Source organism: Trachemys scripta, chromosome 2 (assembly GCF_013100865.1).
Source record: "Trachemys scripta elegans isolate TJP31775 chromosome 2, CAS_Tse_1.0, whole genome shotgun sequence".
NCBI lineage: Eukaryota > Metazoa > Chordata > Testudines > Emydidae > Trachemys > Trachemys scripta.
The window spans coordinates 281,129,546-281,141,489 of NC_048299.1; the positions used below are offsets into that span (position 1 = coordinate 281,129,546).

Here is an 11,944-nt window from a genome sequence, read left to right on the forward strand (position 1 = left end):
GGGAGCAGGGGCCAGGTCCTGACTCACTCTGCGGGGCCAGGCACGGCCTGTGAGTCGCACCCTGCCGCACGCGGCTGGACAAGCCTGGCCGGAGCCAGCCCGAGCTGCACCCTCGCTCTGAGTCCTGCGGGAACGTGAGGCTGCCTGGCTGAGCCGGACGGCGCTCCGTGGAGCGGGCGGGGGGGGTGCGTCACACACTGACCACTGGGCTACCACGGCCCCGGGAGTCACTGCGGGAGGGCTGGTCCTGTTTCCACCCCCTGCACTCTGCACCCAGGAGGTGGATGCTGGCTTACGAGCGTGAGCTGAAGGAGACGCTGGTGGAGAAGCTGAAGGAGTATGAGAAGAAGGCAGCCCAGCTAGCGGAGCTGACCTTCCAGGAGGACCTGTGGGTGCTGAAACGAAGCCGGGTCATTGGCATGACGACAACAGGTGAGAACGCTCGCAGCTGCTCCCCACCCTGCACAACCGGAGACAGCCTCAGCCACGGACAGAGGTTCGCAGCCACGGAGCGTAAGGTCAGATGGGACCAGCAGATCGTCTGCTCTGCTTCCGTGTATCCCCAGCCACGCCCGCTCACTAAACCCAGCTCCCGGAAGGAGAGCAGGAGAACCGGCTGGCGTGTGCCACAGGCAGCAAACCCCGAGGGGCACCGGTGTCCGAGGCCCCCAGTGGCAGGGAAAGGATGAAGTGAGACCCCCAGTAATCCTGGCAAGGGACCCACACGCTGCTGTTATTTTTCAAGTCGGGCTGGCCATACATTACACAATGCGTTGGGGGAGAGGGTCCCTAATTGTACCTGTTTGTTGCAGTCTTACGAGAGGCAGGTACGTCATGAAAAATCACCCCAAAATGTGTTAATTTCTGCACAGCCCCTCAGACAGGTCCAAACCAGGCGGCACCCGGCACCAGAATAAACTAGCAACATAATCCCTGCTCCAGAGAGCCTCCAGTCTAAATGGGGGGTCAGCAAGGGAGAGCCACGGCCTGACACAGGAGGGGAGGGGGCAGGAAGGTCAGGCCTGGGGACAGCACAGGGGCTTGGCTGTTGGACGACAGGATAGTGTGGCCCAGTGCGGCCGTTATGTTCTTCTTGTGGGCCTACTGGAGTGGCTTGGAGGTGGCAGCCATTCTACAGCTTGGTGCTGGACGTGCAGAAGTGGCTGAAGGTTTCAATCCTCCTAGAGAAATTGCCTCTTGCGAAGGGATTTCAAGGCAGGGAGGGGGATGGTGGCTGAAGAACGCGACCCCTGCAAAGGGAACTGGGGGTTACTACTGCACTGACGGGGGCTGGGTCTGTGTGCACTGGAGGCCCCGGCAGGGCAGGTCTCCGCCTAGACCCAGCTTGTACGGGGTCTGTGGGCCAGACGCCAGAGCCAGCCGGGGAGCTGGGCCGTGCTGAGAGGGACAGAATTTGAACAGCGCAGGCCAGTTCGTTCAAGTTAGTGCTTCGACCAAGAGGCTCTGCCCTGCCCCGTCTCCCCAAGGTGAGCAAAAAGCAAACTGCCCGAGCTCTGCCTCGAAGGAGCGTCCCTCGGGAGGAGGCCCTGCCCTCGGACAGACCGCCCTGCCCCCTCACAAGCCTGTGCTGGCGGAGGGCCCCCGAGCTCCAGGAATGAGGCTCTCACACCGCCATCAACAGGAGCTGGTCCAGGCCTGACATCTGTTAACTGATTCCAGTGACTCCCCTGCTGCGGGGCAGACACACGCTTGGGACCACAGAAGGTGTGAAAAGCACAAAGCCCCATGGCCCCTCGTCCAGCTTTTCTAAATAGTCCCGAACCAGTTCTTTCTCCACAGAGGGCTGGTCACCTTCTCCCCATGCTGTGCTGCCCAGTGCAGCAGTCTGGGAGCTGACCTTGTTCGTGAAGACAGAGGCAAAAAAATCATTGAGTACATCAGCTTTTTCCACATCCTCTGTCACTAGGTTGCCTCCCTCATTCAGGAAGGGGCCCACACTTTCCTTGACTTTCTTCTTGTTGCTAACATACCTGACGAAACCCTTCTTGTTACTCTTAACATCTCTTGCTAGCTGCAACTCCAAGTGGGATTTGGCCTTCCTGATTTCACTCCTGCATGCCTGAGCAATATTTTTATACTCCTCCCTGGTCATTTGTCCAATCTTCCACTTCTTGTAAGCTTCTTTTTTGTGTTTAAGATCAGCAAGGATTTCACCGTTTAGCCAAGCTGGTCGCCTGCCATATTTACTATTCTTTCTACACATCGGGATGGTTTGTTCCTGCAACCTCAGTAAGGATTCTTTAAAATACAGCCAGCTCTCCTGGACCCCTTTGCCCTTCATGTTATTCTCCCAGGGGATCCTGCCCATCAGTTCCCTGAGGGAGTCGAAGTCTGCTTTTCTGAAGTCCAGGGTCCGTATTCTACTGCTCTCCTTTCTTCCTTGTGTCAGGATCCTGAACTCGACCATCTCATGGTCACTGCCTCCCAGGTTCTCATCCACGTTTGCTTCCCCTACTAATTCTTCCCTGTTTGTGAGCAGCAGGTCTAGAAGAGCTCGGCCCCTCGTTGGTGCCTCCAGCACTTGCACCAGGAAATTGTCCCCTACACTTTCCAAAAACTTCCTTCCTGGATTGTCTGTGCACCGCTGTATTGCTCTCCCAGCAGATATTGGGGTGATTCAAGTCCCCCCTGAGAACCCGGCCCTGCGATCTAGTAACTTCTCTGGACATACTCCAGAGACTTGATTTTAACCTGCAGTTTGTTCCATCATTGCTACAAGCCTGAACCAAGAACTTTGTATGTAATTGATTCCATGTAACTAATTCTAGCTCTCATCTAGATCTTTTTCCTTTTATGAATAAACCTTTAGATTTTAGATTCTAAAGGATTGGTAACAGAGTGATTTGTGGGTAAGATCTGACTGGTATATTGACCTGGGTCTGGGGCTTGGTCCTTTGGGATCGGAAGAACCTTTTTTCTTTTACTGGGGTATTGGTTTTCATAACCATTTGTCCCCATAAGGAGCAGTGCTGGTGGTGATACTGGGAAACTGAAGTGTCTGAGGGAATTGCTTGTGTGACTTCTGGTTAGCCAGTGGGGTGAGACCAAAGTCCCCTCGGTCTGGCTGGTTTGGTTTGCCTTAGTTTGTAAAGGAACCCCAGCCTTGGACTGTAACTGCCCTGTTCTAAGCAATTTGTCCTGAATTGAAACTCTCAGTAGTGTCCCTCCAGAGGCCACATCGTTACACCAGGGCACCCACCGGGCAGCGCATGTCCATGCCACAGCGGGAATTCCCACCTGTGCCACGCTGCCCTCTCCCCACGTGCTCACCCTGCTTGTTCATTGCTCCTAGGGGCTGCCAAGTACCGAAAGCTCTTGCAGAAAATCCAGCCCCACACTGTGATTGTGGAAGAGGCAGCAGAGATCCTGGAAGCTCACGTTCTAACCTGCCTCACGCCGGCCTGCAAGCACCTCATCCTGATTGGAGATCACCAGCAGGTAAATGCAACAAAACCAGCCTCCCAAGCCCATCCGCCCTAGTGCACGTCCTGCTACACCTATCCCAGGCTTCCCTTGCTGCCCAAAGGGACCGCTCCTTTCCCCTGGCACTGCTCCCAGGCACACTCCCCATGGCACTGCTGAAATGGCACAGCCCTCTGTGAGGTAGGACATACGTCCCTTGGCAGGTCGGCCCGTTACAGGAGATCGGTGGCTGGGAGGGGCCGAGGGCGGAGTTTGTGTGTTTGCGGAGCTATGAAAGGGGAACGGTGTGACAGCTGCTGCTTCCTTCGAGCTGATCCAGGCGCGGAGGAGATTAAAGCTCCGCAGCTCCCTTGTAGCTTTGCCCTCCTGGAACCTGGTCACCGATATCAAAATCCAGCCCCTTCCCAATGGCCGAGCGCTGCGTGTCCTGTGTGTGCAGCACCCAGAATTGGCTCCGTGTTTTCCAGCTGCGGCCCAAACCCGCCGATTACACCTTGGAGAAGAAGTATTTCCTCGGCATCTCCCTGTTCGAGCGCATGATAAATAATCAGATCCCCTATGTGCAGCTGCTCTATCAGGTGAGTGATGCTGTCCATGCCTCTGGGAGGGGTCTGGCTGCACCGATGGCTCTCCACGCCCCTCCCTGTGGCAGGGGTACCTGCTCGCAGCCGCTGGTGACCCTCTCCGGTTGCTGGTGGGAAGGTTGTACAGTGACAATGTATCATCCCCGTCTGCCTGCAGAGCCTCTGAGAGCACTGGCCTGGTTACGAACGCAGACGGTTTCCGCAAGATCCTCACTCTGTGGCACAACTCTGGGGAGGGCAAACGGTGTCGGGGTGGGGAATAGCGGCGAGTAGCTGAACGGACACCAAGCCAGGACCCCACACGCACTGGGAGGCCTTGGGCTCCTCCCCGGGCAGTATTGACAAAATATGTGTTTCACCAACGCAGCTGATGGGCACAACATGAACTATGGCCAGAATTTCCCATGTCCGGGGCCTGCTTGTGAGCACTGAAATAAGCGTCTGGGTTATTGAAAGTGCTGAGCAAGGGCCACGCTAACTGAAGTCACTGGGAGCTGCTCGGGGCTCAGCCCCTTTGAGCAACTGGGCACTTAGGGGCCCAAATCCTGGGGGGGCAGCAGCATCACCATAGTTAAGGTTGTGACTTGCTTTCTGTTCAACAGCCAGTTTTCCTAAGTGCTCGGAAATCCACAGGCAGACTTGGAGTTTAGGTCAGAAGCGTTGTCAAGGGAACTAGCATTAATTAAAGAGAAGGAAGACAAGTGTCCAGCCAGCAGCAGCATTAGAATAATGTAACCAGGCCGCATGCGCTTCACCCATTTCCTGAACAACGGGACTGAGTGTGATCAAAGAAAAGCAAGTAGCTGTGACGCTCATTAATGACGCATCAGGACAGGCATCCGTAACCGAGAGCCCTATCGTAAGGACGAGTATAAGGAGCCCAGTGGCTGATGTGGCACCAGGATACAGGCCTCAGTCAGACCTGTATCTTAGGGGTATCACGAGAGAAACATGCAGAAAATACACTGCAATTTCTGCACTAACTCATCCAGTCTACACAAACCAAGGGTTTGCCCCCACACTGATTTCAACCCATCAAAGTGCTGAACTTCCTTGGAAAAGGGGTCTGAAGGAATGTGGGACACTGGAAAAAAAAAAACTCATTGCAAATCTCAATCCATGTCTCCCCCCCCCCCCCCACACACACAAACTGCTACCAAAAAACCAAGCTGTGTCCAAACGATAACATACATTTGAAAAGGAGACTCTGCCCCAAACGGCAGAATGTGTATAGACGTGGTCCCCTTGCTAGACGGGAAATCCACGTGTAACTCTCTCGAGAGGTGCCACCACCCTGCCACAGGGCTGCTGTGTCACATCAGGGCCACGCGTCGAGTCAGTGGCGCAAGTTGGGGTCATTTGGTCAAGTGGTTCCTCAGGTGAAGGTCTCCCCACCCAACAACGGAAATTGTTCTAAAACCCACGTGCATAGTGCGATTGTCAGGGGCCGGCCCAGCTCCGACAGCCGCTGGCCGACTCCCCAGCTTGGCTGCTAGGCAGTTAATGAGCCCGGCTGCCCTGCCTTGGAACTGAGAGAGGGGCCACAGCCCCTTGCTGATTTACAGGGCCGCCCAGAGGATTCAGGGGGCCTGGGGCAAAGTGGGGGAGCGGACATAAAAAAAGGCGCCATCCTCTGCAGCGCTTGTACTCACCGGGCGGCGCTCTGAGTCTGCGGCGGCGGGTCCTTCACTCGCTCCGCGTCTTCGGCAGCACTGACGGACCCGCCCCCGAAATGCCGCCGCGACTGAAGGGCCCACGGCCGAAGTGCCGCCGAAGACCCGGACCACCGCCGGGTGAGTAGCCAGGGAAGGGATTCTCGGCCAGGGCTTGCGGGGCCCGGGACAAATTGCCCCACTTGCCCCCTTCCCCCCGGGTGTCCCTGCTGATTTAGCAGCCTTGCTTATAAGCCTGGCCCACACAGCACATCAGCAGCTGCTCAAGGCATTGCTGGCCCCCAGCTGAGCTCGCTCTTGTTCCAGTCCCTGCTCCTGCCCCTGCCCCCCTCCGGGTTCAGATTCTCGCTTCGATCCCCAGCTCTGCCTCTAGCTTCCAGCTCCAGTGGAAACCTCTGGCTCCGGCATTTGGCTTCTGTCCCCTCGGCTCGTTTCCTGGGCCCTGCCCACCCTGGGCCCAGCTCTAAGTGGTAGGTCGAATGCCCACTTCCACCATTAGGCCTGTCCTGGTGACAGGAGGGGAGGGCACTGCGAGAGAGAGAACAGCGACGGGGATGAATGGAGCAGTTCACAGCATGCAGAGCGATTGGGTCAGGCTGCGTACAGCTCCAGGCACAGGCGCCGACTTTCCAAAGTGCCGGGGGATTGGACCCCTTCCCCCAAGGCCTCGCCCCGCCTCTTCCCACCCCCATTCCACCTCTTCCCGCCCCCACCCCACCCCTTCCCCCAAAGCCACCCCCACGCCCCGCCTCTTCCCACCCCCACCCCACCCCTTCCCCCAAGGCCTCACTCCGCCTCTTCCCACCCAGTTCCGCCCCCTCCCCAAGCGCTCCAGCCCTGGAGCGCCCACGGAGTTGGCGCTTGTGTCTCCAGGGGCTGTTCTCTTTCGTCTGAGAACATCTCAAGGAGCTGAATGGGCCACGTCACACATGTGCAGAGCCCCTTTGCCCTAGCTTAGACCCCGAATGGATGACAGAGTCTGGGGCTCCCCTCCACTCCCCCTAACCCAGGCCCGGAGGGACAGAATCTCCTAGCCCAGCGCAGCTGGTGGAAAGTGTCCTTCCGAGTGCCCTCCTCTGCCCCCCAGCATCTAGCTCCAGTTCAGCTGCAGCCCCGAGCCTTGGGCTAGCCAGGGGGCAGTGGCATCTCCGCTGCACATCACTGGCGCTGGTGTCTGAGTCAGCTGCCCAGGTCACCTGCCAGCCGTAACGCTTGGTCCTAGAAGGGTGATGAGCCCATACCCAGGCCCCTCCCGAGGGGATGTGCATGAGTTACCCCTCGGCAGCAGGAGCTGGCACATCATGGGGGTAACAGGCCCCACTGCTTCACTCAGCTCCTCGTAAACCCAGAGAATCCAAACTGACGCCCGCGGTGCTATGGGAAAGTGGATGGGGAATCCGTCATCACCTCTTCTGAGATGGCGCACTAGGGATCCTAGAGCCCCCGCACTCCTGGGGGCTAGTGAGCTGCTGGGCTGGCTCGGTGAAAACAGCCACACCCCGCTCCCAACCCCCCTGCAACAGGCAGATTTCAAGACTCCACGAGGGTTGGAGCATCCAGCCACAACAGTCACCAAGCAACCCCCTGGGGCCTGTCTAATAAATACTGTAACTCAGACAAACCACTAGGTCTAGGGAACGGCGGTTACCATACCGACAGGCTCGGTAACACCGATCGTCCCGACCTGGCAGCCGGCGAACAGAAGCGGTGGACAGACGGAGCAGGGCGGCTGTACCCCGTGCCAGCTGCTGGTGGGGGGTGAGAACAGCTTTAGGATTTTGTTGCTAGATGCAGGCCCATCAGCCCCATCGTACAGTCTAGGTGCCTTTGAGGAATGCTCCAATCCCTTCATCAAAGGGCTAGCAGCTGCCAGCCCGAAGCAGGCGGAACTGTAACAAACGTGGAACAAATGGTTAATCCACGGCCAAGGGAGGTTTTTTAAATAGTTACCAAAGAATAACCGTGGCTCTCAGCGGGGTGTCCCGTTCTTGTCTCAAACAGCACCGCATGCGCCCAGAGATTTCCCAGCTGCTGGTGCCGCTCTTTTACAAACAGCTCAAAGACCACGATGCCGTTGCTGAATACGAACAGATCAAGGTAGGTGGAAACACTTCCCGTAGCTGGGAAATCCGTCTGCCTGGGCCACGTGACGGAGCCACCTGCCAGCCCGGGCAAGAGTGTTCGGGGAGGGCGGGGGGAGCGAGGGCGTGGTTATTACCAAAGGGATTCTAATGTATTAGATGCATCCCACTGAAGCTGTTAACAAGCCCACAGTAGAGCAAGAAACCAACTACAGGGCTGGTTGCTCCCATCCTTCTGCCTTGGCTCACCGAAGGAGCCTGCCACGCGCGCCTCAGGCAGAGTTCATTTATCAGACTAGGTTTCCTCTGGATCCAGATGAAGCCAACGGGACCGGCTGGTGGAGACTCTGTGACTGGGGCATTTGTGAAGGCAGCTCTTTCTCCCCCACTTAGCCCTGTTAGGCAGCACTGCAGCCCCCCGGTGCGGTGAATGGGGAGTTGCCCACGGCTGGCTTGTTTCCTTCGGTTTGTTCTCATCCTCAGCTGTAGGGCTGGCTGGAGAATGCAGGGGAAAAATATCCCAAACACTGTTCGAGGAGATTTTGCACGTTCAGCAAGTTCTGGCTGCTTGGGAAGCTGGAGGGAAACCAAGGAAACGTCCTCAGTTAACCATTCAGGGAGGATTTCTGCAAAACAATAGACATTTCAAAACTTTTCCAGCCAGTCGTAGTCATTTTTCTGTGTGTGCTCCTAGGTGTCTGGTGTGGGGGGCTCTTCCTTCTGGCTGGGGAGGCCAAGGGGAGTTTTAATGGTTAACTAACACACACACACACACACACACACACACACACACACACACACACACACTTTGAAGGAAAAATAAACACATGGGGTGCCCTAAGCACTAGATTATCCTTCCTCCCAGAGATAACAGGCTCTTTCGTGCTCATCCTCTGCACCTTGGTTTTAAACAAGCCTCGGACCTGTAATTTTATGCTACTGCTGAGGTGTGACCGGCAGCGTCAGGAAGTGGGATCTGAACCCGTCTCCATGGGAGATGAGCTGCACACCAGCAAAGCCCAGTGACCCATATTTAGACCAGTTTCTCCTGCCTACCCCGAGGGTTAGCGGTAGTTCAGTCTTTGCATGGAATTCCTCTTCACTGCTCCTGGAAACGTGCCCTGTTCTGTAGCCGCCAGTAGTGGGCAAGGTGCTTCATGGGGGACTCAGAAAAGAGGCCAAACGCTTCTGCTCTAGCACCACCTCAGACGCTGACCACAGTAACAGCAGCCCATTCCCTCCCCTCGGCTGCGGCTGAATGAGCTAGTACCACCTGTAAAGCTCTTTGGGACAAAAGGGGTTAAAGGAATAGCGAGGGTTACTGGATCCCAGCTCCTTTGCCTCGGGCGGGACAGCTTACAGATTGGGTTAAACATGCACATATTAGCAGTCACTTCATTTTAAAAAATGCTCAGGGTGCCAACTCTCCCTGTCTGCAGGGCGTGGAGAGCAGTGTCTTCTTCATCCAGCACACAGCGGCCGAGAGCCACAGCGCTGACTCCGAGAGCTACAGCAACAGGTTTGAGGCTGCCTTCCTGGTCTCGCTGAGCAGATACCTCCTAGATCAGGGATACCACGAGAGCCAAGTCACCGTTCTGACTCCCTACCACGGCCAGGTGCTGAAAATCCGCACGCTGATGAGGAGCAGGGACATGGGAGACGTGGCTGTCCATGCCGTGGATGACTTTCAAGGGGAGGAGAATGACATCGTTCTTCTCTCGCTGGTACGAAGCAACAGAGAAGGGAGGATTGGTTTCCTCCAGGATAAGAATCGGCTCTGTGTGGCTCTCTCACGGGCCAGGAAGGGCTTCTATTGCATTGGAAACCTAGCTGGCATTGCAGCTGGCTCCAACAGCAAACTGTGGAAAGATATTCTACGTCTCCTAAAGAGAAAGAAACTTACGGGGGAAGGCCTGACGCTGGTGTGTCAAAATCACCCCGATACCAAGACAGTGGTGAAGGAGAGTTCGGACTTCAGTAAAATCCCTGACGGAGGCTGCACGCTCCAGTGCCAAATCCGGCTGGAATGCGGCCATCCCTGCACGCGCCGCTGCCACCCGTACGACAGGGATCACAGCCTGTACGTTTGTCAGTTCCAGTGCTCCAAGCTGTGTGAGCTCAACCACAGGTGCCCGAGAAAGTGCAAGGAACCTTGCGAACCTTGTTCCGTGGAAGTGGAAAAAGTCATTCCAAAGTGTGGGCACCTCCAGACCGTCCCCTGTCACATGCCAGCTGATCACTGGCTCTGCCAGGAGCCGTGCAAGCAGCTTCTGGAATGCAAACACCCATGCACGCGCCGCTGTGGGGAAGCCTGCAGCACCTGCAGGTGCAAGGAAATGATTGACATCACTCTGCCCTGTTCTCACGTAATGAGAACTGAATGCTACAAGCAGAAAATGCCTCCGATCTGCCTTGAGACATGCAACCAGAAACTCGAGTGTGGACACCACTGCAAAGGAAACTGCTATGAATGCGTGCAGGGCAGGCTGCATGTCCACTGCCGTAACAAGTGCACGAGGGTCCTTCTGTGTTCCCACCAGTGCCAGGAATCGTGTTTTGAGAACTGTCCTCCGTGCAAGAGACAGTGCCCCAACCAGTGCAGACACAGCCGCTGTGATAAGCCATGCGGGGAGATCTGTTTTCCCTGCATACAGCCCTGTTCCTGGAAATGCAGGCACTACCGGTGCACACAGCTGTGCTCCGAGACGTGCAATCGCCCCCGCTGCAGTGAGCCCTGCCAAAAATCACTCAAATGCAGCCACCCCTGCGCAGGCCTCTGTGGAGAGCCGTGTCCGCCCAAGTGTCGCACGTGCCACAGAGATGAGCTGGCCGAGATTTTCTTTGGGGCCGAGGACGAGCCGGATGCCCGTTTCGTTGTCTTAGAAGACTGCGGACACATTTTGGAGGTGCAGGGCCTGGATCGCTGGATGGACGGTGAGCCAGACAATGCTCAGGCCCAACACGTCCAGCTGAAGGTGTGCCCCAAATGCGCGACACCCATCCAGCATAACACACGTTACAACAACGTGATCAAGGCCATCCAGCAAAAAATCAAGGAGATCAAATTGAAGATTCAGGGAAACAAGGAAGAACTTGAAGCTGGAAAGCAGCAACTGCTCCTTCGGCTGAACATCGACAGAGACCTCGTGGCCTGGGCGGGTATGGAAAGAAGCATTCTGAACACGGTCTCCCGTCAGAGCCTTCTGGACTTGGAGAACTCCCTAAATTTCTTTGCAAGTCTCTCCAGACTGAAGCAACAAGCGAAGAAGTGCACAGCGGCGAGAGAACGCAATTTGAAACGGAAGATTGAGGCCGTGGAGCACTGGATCGGCAGAAACAGACACGCCTTCACAGCTCAGCAGCTCAGGGAATGCAGGAATGAGATCAAGAGGATATCGTACCTGGGAAACATCTTTGAGCGGCTGAGTGGCTACGAAAACAAACAAGCATCGTTATCCCCCGAGGCTGTGGCACTTGCTAATGAAGCCATAGGCGTCCTCCAGCAGCAGGACCCTTTCACCCAGAGTCGGGAGGAATCTCTCCAGAGGGTGCTGGAGAAGATTGATGAGTGGCTTCCTGCGGCAGGACTGCAGCTCTCCGAGGCAGAGCGGGTCATGGTAACAGAGGCCATGCAATTTGGCAGGGGCCACTGGTACAGATGCCCTCAGGGCCATTTGTACACGATTGGGGAATGCGGCCGTCCAATGCAGCAGAGCACCTGCCCCGAGTGTGGAGCTACCATTGGGGGGCAAAACCACGCTCTCACTCGGGATAACATCGCCGACGATCAAATACTGGAACCCGCTAGCGCACAGGAGCGAGAATCACGTCTACAGGATAGTATCTTAGCTCTGCCCAGCTCCAGCAATCAGCCAGGGTCCCCCACCTGCTGCCTGCCCAGCCCCCACCCTCAGCCAGACTCACCGCCCCCTCGCCCGCCCAGCCCCCACCCTCAGCCAGACTCACCGCCCCCTCGCCCGCCCAGCCCCCACCCTCAGCCAGACTCACCGCCCCCTCGCCCGCCCAGCCCCCACCCTCAGCCAGACTCACCGCCCCCTCGCCCGCCCAGCCCCCACCCTCAGGTGGTCTCGCCACCCCCTCGCCCGCCCAGCCCCCACCCTCAGCCAGACTCACCGTCCCCTCGCCCAGCCAGCCCCCACCC

The 11,944-nt window shown here is 56.8% G+C and overlaps 1 protein-coding gene across 1 annotated transcript in view; it reads left to right on the top strand.

Moving 5' to 3' along the window:
• The window catches only part of LOC117871849 (NFX1-type zinc finger-containing protein 1-like), a 44,342-nt gene that overhangs the window by 15,905 nt on the left and 16,493 nt on the right, over nt 1-11,944 (top strand). Inside the window, exons 2-6 of the mRNA XM_034759604.1 lie at nt 278-432; nt 3,314-3,459; nt 3,912-4,022; nt 7,703-7,798; nt 9,222-11,646. Coding sequence (XP_034615495.1) covers nt 278-432; nt 3,314-3,459; nt 3,912-4,022; nt 7,703-7,798; nt 9,222-11,646 — 2,933 coding nt within the window. The remainder of the gene's footprint in view (nt 1-277; nt 433-3,313; nt 3,460-3,911; nt 4,023-7,702; nt 7,799-9,221; nt 11,647-11,944) is intronic.